The sequence below is a fragment of the Prosopis cineraria genome, unplaced genomic scaffold (assembly GCF_029017545.1).
Source record: "Prosopis cineraria cultivar Desert tree isolate PC_DT_omini unplaced genomic scaffold, ASM2901754v1 PC8, whole genome shotgun sequence".
Taxonomy (NCBI): Eukaryota; Viridiplantae; Streptophyta; class Magnoliopsida; order Fabales; family Fabaceae; genus Prosopis; species Prosopis cineraria.
The window spans coordinates 15564277-15574069 of record NW_026555339.1 but is presented as its reverse complement, the minus strand read 5'-3'; the positions used below and the strand labels follow the sequence as shown (position 1 = coordinate 15574069).

At 31.1% G+C, this 9793-nt stretch overlaps 1 protein-coding gene across 1 annotated transcript; it reads right to left on the bottom strand.

Annotated features, from left to right (window-relative positions):
* Positions 1–1754: 1754 nt before the first annotated feature.
* Positions 1755–3303, bottom strand: LOC129318933 (BURP domain-containing protein 3-like). The gene is made up of 4 exons (XM_054963944.1): positions 3175–3303; positions 2964–3072; positions 2603–2835; positions 1755–2398 (listed from the first exon to the last, which is right to left on the bottom strand). The coding sequence occupies exons 1-4, from the start codon at positions 3199–3201 to the stop codon at positions 1877–1879; spliced, it is 891 nt and encodes a 296-aa protein (XP_054819919.1). The 5' UTR covers positions 3202–3303; the 3' UTR covers positions 1755–1876.
* Positions 3304–9793: the final 6490 nt, after the last annotated feature.

The window sequence follows — 9793 nt, the reverse complement described above, 5'->3', positions numbered from 1 at the left end:
GTATTCTTGGGACAAGTTTTTTCTGTAGATCAATTTCCACACTGATTCTGGCAAATTTCCCCCCTTTTCATTTTTCCCGTTGAATCTTTAGTCTTGGCTTCTGCAAGAGTATTAGCACTAACTTTTAGAGTTTTGTCAGTGCAATTTTCCATTCTCCACAAAATTTACTTTTCATAATACTAGATTGGGATATTTGATAATTGAACCCATAGAGCCACTTTGCTCAGGGAGTTGGTGTTTGGATTGAATTGAGAAGTCCATCGTTAGACCAGAATGTAGTGATAAAACATAGTCCATGGTCCACCATTGAGAATTCTCACATAAGCCTCAGTATTTTTCATGCAAACAATGTAAGTATTTTTCATGCAAACAATGTAATAATTGTTAACTAAATCAATCGATTCAAAGTCTTTTAAATTCCACATCTTTGCTAGTCTGGGTTTAAGTGATCTTGGATGGAATTGTATACCAAGTGTGTTGATAACCAAAGCATCCATCCAAGGTATACAGATATTCTTCCATTCAAGATCTGAGATTGGCACCATAGGAAATCTCTCCATTAGCTTTTTTATAGTTTCAGATGGGTTCCACTCTTCATCCAATTCCTTAGCAAGAGTTTCATTTATGTAGTTGGTGCCTCTGGCTTCATTGTTCCCATAACATCCATTGTAACCAATAAGTGAGTCTTTGTATGATATAGGAGCTTTGAAGGCTTTAATTCCTTAGATCATGTGAACTTTGTTTGCATAAGCTTCCTGCTCTTGATCTTTTCCAGTTTGTATTTCCATTGGTTGAACACTGATAGGTGTTGTTTCTTTACCTGTTGCATGACTGTCCATAAGCTGATTTAGAATCAGAGTAGTTTGAGCAAGTTCTTGTCCTTTATCCACTATTTCTTCGTCTGGTTTTGTGGCATTCCTGTTCAGTAAATCAGCTTCTTCTTTTGAAACAGGAGGGTCCAGGGTTTTGTTTAGATTTGCTGGAGCAGCAAAGACAAAGTTGGGATCCAAAGCAGTGTGATTGTTCATGGAGAATCAGAGAGCTAGTCGACAGCATGGATGACTATAATTAACTTTTTTAATGTATATCCAAATGGGTCAGGTTTCGGACACTGATACCCTACGTTAGATGATCAGAACACAAACAAGAGATATGTTACTCGCTCTCTTATTCAGGTGTAGTCAAACATACGGTGGAGAATTATGCCTAGTCTTGTTTGGGAACCTAAGGAATGGTACGATGTCTCGAGAAAGGAATTAGTACGGCACATGAGAGAGAAATTTTTACATGTATTTGATGCACTACCTTATTCTCTCTGATTAAGTTACATCAATTCAATTAAATAAAATATTATGTATGATTATTTTTAATTATTTTATTTTTTAGAATGAAATGGCTTTTTAATTTATTGCATTTTTTATTTCTGCTATTATTAATAATAGAATCAATTTATATTAATAGTAATTTAAATAATATATTTTTATTGAATGGAGTAAGAACAACATGGTGTTCTTCGTTCACACAAGAATTTCTTCAAGAGAGAATGCTCTTTCAATATCTTAGGCATCTGCTGGAAGTGAATCATAATTACATCAATTATATATATGAATAATAAAGATACATATCTTTTTTTTAAAAAAAAACCTATCATTAATGTCTTATATTGAGGGTAATTTTGAAATTTTACAAGAAATAACTAATTTTAACAGACTTATGTAAAGTTGTTAGTTTCTTATAGAAACGACCAATGGGAGTAGTTTTATATTGGGAATCACAAACAAAACAAGAAAGGCCATAAAGATATTTCATTCAGTGAGGAGAGAGAAAGAGTTCTTAGCTACTACTCTATACATTTCTTTATAGTAAAGTCATTAAATTACTTATGGGAGAGAACCCAAACAACATTGTCTTGAGGAAGGAAGTGACACACAAGAACACTCCCGGGCTTCACTTTTAGCACTTGGAAGGCCAAATGCTTAGGGTTCCACTCTGATGTGTCTGTGTGACATAGAGACACTGCTTTTACTTCAGTCCCATCAGCCCCCACCAAAGGCACCGTATAAGCAATTGTGGTCTCTGTTTTGTGACAATAAAACAAAGCATAGATGTAGTTGAGCTTGTGGCACACCACCACTTTTGCCTCTCCGACCTTCTTCGCTCCTAGCGTTATTGTGTATTCTTGCTTCTTTGTCTCCTTCTTCATCACCTCTGTAGACAAAGCTTCCACGTTCTTCCCAAGCTTCAAAGTGATAAAATCAACCATGGATTCTAACGACGTTGCACAGTACTTCTCCTCTCCTTTAACCCCTGGCTTCTCACACATTTCAATAGTTTCTTTCAAAACCTTGGCTTCTGTTGACCCAGGCTTCACAGAAAATTCTTTCAATATCTGAGCCACCTGCTAGTAATGAATCATATAATTACGTCAATAACATGTGTGATAATTAAAGAATAATGAATCTTACGTAGCCAATAGCCTTGTAGCCTAATAGCATGTGTAATGTCACGTTTCGTGACTAGCCCCGTGACAGTAAGCTCTCTTGTAAATATCACGGATGGTAGAGATAGCAGGACTAAATAGAATGAATCCTACGTACGGTACCTTGCTTGAAGAAAAGGGAACAGATTTCACGACTTCATGAGGAAGCAAGGAGGACTGGTTGGAGGTCTGTGTGAAGTGAAAGTTCATTTTGTGACCAGGCTTCATGTCCTCTTCCAAGAAGAAGAGAGTTGTGTTTGGGATATTATGGAGTTCTTCGTTGTCGGAGTTAGCATAAATGAAAGTTGGCCGATGAAGAGTACTGTTACCTCTAAGATGGATGGTTGTGTTATCCCCTGGCTTACCAACAATAACTTATAGCACATGTTAATGGAACGTAATGAAAGTTACAAAGTTCATCCTACGTACAAGCCATGAATAACTAAGTCCCAAGATAGTGCACACGCGCGCGCATAACACTAACCTGTTGAGTGGAGGAGTTCTGAGATGAATTTAGGCATGGAAGTGGCGGGAAGCATGGACTTCCAGTAAAGTTCAGGAGGTAAAGCAGCATGTGTTGCTACCAATGCAACCTGAAATTATTGCATTTGTAACATGTCAATATGTAGTGAAATTAGTTTAGTATATAGGACCCAAAAAAGATGATAACAGGAAAGGTTATTAAGAAATAATACATCGATGAGTAGGAGTAAAAACTTCATTATTGGAGAAATTGCAAATGATATGGATCGATGATAATGAAAAGGAACTGAGAGGAAGTTTATAAAGAGGGAAAGGAAAATGCTCTTCAGACGGCTCCAGTCCTGGATGTCAATACAGCCATTATCATAAATATCCTGACGATTCGGATACCATAGATCATCTATGAGTGGTCTACAATTTTTAAAAATTAAAATATTATTTGAATAATAACATTTAAATCATTCGCCAGCTAGATATTTCCCCCAGGATGAACATATATATGCATTTTTTTTTATGAAAACATGAAATCAATATTTTATGATGAATAAGAGTAAGCAAAAATATTCATACAAAGTATTTAAAGAATAAAAGAGTTGTATCAAAAAATAAAAGAGTTTATTAATATATCATAAAATAATATTTATTGATTATTAATTATTATTTTCATATTGAATGTTGTTTAAAATTCATCCATACATGCATTAAAAAATTTAAAAGAAATCCCCTAAATTATAAATAATGTGAGTAATTTTACAATTTCTTCGCAACTGCTTATGATAGGTTTCGGCCACGACAAGAGAGGATGAGGACCGGTGAATTATATTGTGCGCCACCCTTTGGGCCCCACCCTGACAAAATACTTAGTAAAAATCGATCAAGACCTTCAAAACATATAAAATTGTACTTTGAGCTTTCTAATAATGCACTGCAGGCTTAAAGGTCCTTATTATAATTTGTGTTGAAAGCAAAAGTATAATTTTGCCTCTCTCAAAACAAACCAAGTACAATCTGATCTTCTTCATCCTCTCCTCTTCCTCTCTCTTCCTTCTCTCTTTGATTTTCCTCTTTATCTTCCTCTTCCACCTCATAGCATTGCATCACAATTTCCCAATTCTTCCATTCCCTCCTTCATCTTCTCAATCTCCATCTTACAATGAGCTAACATACAAGAGCTAGGTTCTGCACATCTTGATCTCGCTGCCTTTACTATTGTCCCCAAACAACTTTTGCATATCACTCTTCCTAAATCAATAGCCATTGTTTCGAGATGAGCACTGTTGAGCTCCTTAGCATCAAACTTCTAAAACTCAAGTTTCCTTGTAAGTTTTATTTTGAAATAAATGTTTCCAGGATTTCTAGAATTTATGGGAACTGCTACAAGAGCTACAAAAACTAGAACTTGCCATCACTAAGTTGTGAATATCTAAATTCAGAAATTTTAGATCTAAACTTTGAATTTGTGAATTGCTGAACCTATGTTTATGAATATTTGGACTTTAAGTTGCAAATTTATGAACTTTGGGAGCACTTCAACTCTGAACCTTTACTTGTCAAGATATGGACTTTTACTTGTGCATATTTGAACCTATACTTGTAAATATTAAGACTTTACATTTTTGAACTTTGCTTATTTGTGTAAGAGTATAAAATGGTTCGAGTGTGACATTTTGTACTGGCTAGTGGAGCATCCCAATAACATCAAAGCTCAAATGAAAATAATAGGGAGGATGGCTTCTACATCTCACTATGTAATAGCATTCGTTGGAATTTCAACTTCTGATCTTCTGATAGTCAAAGATTGGATTATGTATTGTAAAAACATAAACATTATTTTGTTAATATTGAATATTTAATTGTAAATTATCCAAATATGATGTATATATATATATTCTTGAAAATTCAATGACTTTGCCCTTAATGCCTCGGTGGAGATATTATCTGCAGTTGATGAAACCTACTTCTTATATTATAAAAAAGTTAATGAATAACATTTTATGGTATGCATAGATGAAATGATGTGCCGTGAGAAAAGGTTTGTAGAGTAGTCATCCTATAAAGAACATACAAAATAGGTCCCACATTAACAAATTTTATTGACCTTATTTGTCATACACATTGTAATATTGAGGATTAGGTTTGATGGATGAGCAAATGCAAAGACTTTTTTTTTGTTTCAAATATAATTAAATTAACGACATCATATCTAGAATAGTTATCAACGAAGCATTGAATGTCATGATACTCTAAACCATAATTAATAACAACAACAACAACAATAAATCTAAAATTTGAATAATCTCATTAACTTGGTAATTTGATTATTTCTTATAAATTTAAAAAGCTGGTGAGAAACAATTGGAAAATGTGTAAAATTGGTTCTACTGCTTTGAAACCGGCCATCATATGTAATGGAATTTTTCTTTGGTTATGTTTTTCATTTCCTTTGCGCTCGTACACACACGCACACAGTGCAAAATTAGCCTGACACAATCATATACATGAGGCATAGAATGAGTCCAATAATAAAGACTATAAAGTCCAAGCATTTATATGTTATTATTTATTTAATTCTTGTAATATACTGAAGAATAAGTCCGCAAATAGTTAGGCAACAAAGCGCTAGCATAACACATACAATAACTCATGTTATTTTGTTTTGGTTTCTTAAGATTTACTTTAAACTTCGAGACTGTCGCTTCTTTCAAAATCCACATTCATAGTCATTATGTTACCTCAACTATTCACACCATTAATTGATAATTTTTTCACACGTTCCCTATTTTATTTGCAAAAGGTATACCCTACATAGATCTGTATAATAAAAAGGAAAAAAAAAACTACTCCATCCATTCTCAAATATAAGATACAGTTAGGGGTCTAGTAGAATATAAATGTCCAAACGTGAGCTGTTGATGTGAGAGGTCCCACATTAGACATATAAATTTAGACTTAATAATTAATATATAATAAAGTAAAGTGAAACAATCTATACACATAAGTTTTGAAATTTTGAATTAAGACATGATGTCTCTTCTACTTCTCATCAACTATTTGTTCATTGGATTAAAGTGAAAAACACACCCATAAAAATTGTGGATTTGATCCAAATCCACACACGCTACTAACAAAAGCATATATTGATTTTCATGTCGAACTGATTAGTATAATCGAACTTAAGCACCGGGCAAAAACAAAAAAAAAAAATCGGAGCAAAACTTAAAAGCTAGACTTTTCGTTGCCATTCAAGTATATCCCTCGATTGGGATGATCGATCCCATTGTCATTCAAGTCATTATTTACTTAAAAATCAATAAAGAATAACAAAATTGAATGATGATAGTTTACTCTATTTTAAAGTTTGATATCTTGAGATGAGCTTAGAATATTCAAAATAATTTTATTTGGTCAAATACTCAAACGTTAATGACCCGTGTTTGACTTGTAATAATCGCGTTGATGACTCGATAGCGCCAGACGTGCACTGAAATTGGGAGAAAAAATGAACACTGATTGTTTTTTTCCCAAACTTGACTTGGAATAATTGGAAAACTATGAACAACTACAAAAACTTTTCTTTGTGATGTGATATAGACATGGAAATGCATTAAAAGAAACCACACATGGCTCCAAAAAATGAATGCGTTATTTTCTACGACGATTTGGACAAAAAAAAAAAAGGCAAAATGAAGAGTGGAAGACTAAAATGACTTGTCCATGCCAGCTTTGTTACAACTTATAATGAGGGGCAAAAGCAAATTTTGGGATTCGGATTCTATCATTTTCCAATCAATCTGAGTGGTTTATATCTACTTCGTCAATTATAACAGATCCAAATGGCCCCAAAAAGACATCGTGCGTCATGCAGTTTTTATTAAGTTTAATTTTTTTAATTAATGATATGAGAGGATTGTCTTTTATAATTTAAAGATATGTGATATTATCTTATATTTAAAAACTAAACACATTCTTCCTATTTAAAAAAATTAAGAAAAGAAAATGAAAATTTTATTATATTCTTATATCAAGGGTATTATTGTCATTTGATCACACTTTTTCCATTCTCATATTATTTTTATTCAGCCAAGTATGAAAATGAAATGGAATATTTATTGATTTCGATGATATATATATATATATATATATTTCACTTTTATTTTGATACAAGAATTACGGCATGTTATATACATTGCTACTTCTATGGAAAAGAAAGAATTCTACATAAGCAAAATGGTCAATCAAACATGACAGAAACTATTGTCATGCATCAGATGCATATCTACCTTTACAATATTATTATTGATCCTAAGGGTTAACCCTATAACTTTTATTTAACTAAAGGTGCAAATTTAATCATAGACTATTTTTTTCAAGAGCATCCAGTAGCACAAACTATTAAGTGGTGCAAAATAAATCATAAACTTTTAAAAATGGAGCATGCAATAGCTCACTATTAATTTTAGTTGACGAATATTATGTGGCGGCCACAATAACACGTGGCACTCCATAAGCACTCCGTATCAGCATGTGTAAAAGTGTAAATTTAGCAATTAACTATTTGTCGAGAAGCATTGGGTAGCCTCAATTATAAAAAATGGACCATCATCCAACGTCATCTCATTAATTTTGACCAAAACACCATTTATTTTTAGGATTATGAGATTCACAATGAATTAATCTCTTCAATTTTCTCACTTTCGTTCTCAGTCTCAATTCAAGAAGATGTTTAAAAAGTTTTTATTTGAAGACATTCACGAAAATGATGCTAACAAAGTAAAAGAAATAATTCATGGCCAAATTAAGCTAAAATGAAGCTTCTCCTATACATAGTATTCTAAGGGTTAAGCTTCTACTTCATTGGCATCACCATTGTGACTATCTTCAGATAAAAACTTCTTCTCGACCTAAGACTAAGAATTAAGGCAAGAAAATTAAAAAGACTGATGTATTGTGGGTCTTATAAGTTTAAAAATAAATAGTGTTTGGTCAAAATTGATGGGATGGAGTTGGATGTTCTATTTTTTACAATTGAGGCTACCCAATGCTCCTCAAAAAATAGTTCGTAGCTAAATTTGCTTCTTTCAAGCTGATGTGAAGTGTTCAAAGAGTGCCATGTGTCATTGTGTAATGTCTGTCAACTAAAGTTAACAACAGGCTATTAAATGCTCTATTTTTTAAAGTTTATAATTTATTTCATACCACCTAATAGTTAAAGCTACCAAATACTCCTAGAAAAATAGTATATGGCCAAATTTGCACCTTTACCCTTTAACTATATATAGGGATTTTCTTCAAAAAAATATTAAAACTAATTAGAAATTTTGGATGTTTTTTATTTTGTTTCCAATTTTTTTTAAAGCTGTTTTCTAAATCACTTCAAAAAACTTCAAAACAAAATATAAAGAAAATTTGTTTAATTATATTAATTTGAAAATAACTATTCTATGTTTAGAAGGAGAGAAAAGTGAGAGAGTAGAGAAAAGTGGGAGGAAAAAGTGGAAAAAAAATAGCATTTTCCCTACTTGACTACTGAGACAAAAGTGAAGGAGGAGGAAAGTGAAAGGAAAATAACATGTGAAACTTACATATTTTTATTTCTAACTTTTTTTTTTTCAAATGTAAGGAGATTTTGAAGAAAAAAATTTTATTTTTATATTTACCCAATAATTTTTTTGTTGATGCCTCTTGCTTCCCTCCATTTTTATCATGATATTTGTAGTGTAATTACATTTTGATCATGGACTGTTGTCATTCAAGCAATATATTTAATTTTTAGATTAATTAGACAAATTTTAATTCTAAATTTTCAGGTAATTTTTAATTAAATACCTTATATTTGGTTGTAGTTTAAAATTTTAAGATTATTATATATTTAATAATTTAATAAATAAAATTTTAAATTGGATAAAATAATTTTTGTCAGTATTGGAAAAAATAATTAATTATGTTTTTGTTTAATCAATAATTTATGATAGAAATTATTATTATTATTATATATATAATATGTTAAAGTATTAAATTTCATTATATAAATATTTTTATAAATAATAAGGTTATTATTGCCCATATAAAATTAACAACTTTTACTTGACTTCAAAGTCTTTGCTATTAATATAAATATCAAATACAACAAATGAATAACTTCAATTTAATTTTCAGTTGACTTGAAAAATATGTCTTGTTTTTAATTGATGACTTGGAAAATATTTTGTGAAGATTGTTCATTATAATCTCATTCACTAATTAAAAGTACATAACACGGTATAGAAATATATATGAGATATCTAAGTTATAGAAAATTAATGGTCCTAATATTTTGCCTATAATTTGTTAAAAGATCTCCTTATCAAATTTTTCTTAACAACTTAATCAATGATTTGATTGACTCCTATGTTACTGTTATTATATATGATTAAGCAAGTTACCCGTCAACTTTAGGATCAGTAGTATCATAGATCCTAAACTTATTTTTTATTTTAATTTTTTTTAAACTTTTAAAAACAGTACAATTTGACACTTGTCATTTATAAAAGTTAATTTTTACAATTAGTTCACCAAAAAAATAACCATAAAGAATCTAAAAAATTATAGAAAATGATCAAACAAATACTCTGATCCTTTATGTAATTTTTGGATCATTATCTATAATTTTTTGAATTCTTCGTTATAATTCTTTGGTTGTTTTATGTAATTTTTTAAGTCATTTTTTGTCATTTTCTAAAACTAACGGAAAGTTGAAGGAATCATTTGAATGCATGTACTTACAAGATAGATGTTTAAGACTTTATGTGACCCACGTGAAAAGCACGGAATGTATTAAATTTTGAATCATTT

Excerpts from the sequence above, each read along its gene's own strand:
- LOC129318933 (XM_054963944.1), bottom strand. The coding sequence starts at position 3,201 with ATGAAGTTTTTACTCCTACTCATCGAT. Across the intron at positions 2,836-2,963 it reads AGAACTCCTCCACTCAACAG|GGGATAACACAACCATCCAT; the intron begins GTTAGTGTTATG and ends TTGGTAAGCCAG. Across the intron at positions 2,399-2,602 it reads TTCCCTTTTCTTCAAGCAAG|GTGGCTCAGATATTGAAAGA; the intron begins GTACCGTACGTA and ends CATTACTAGCAG.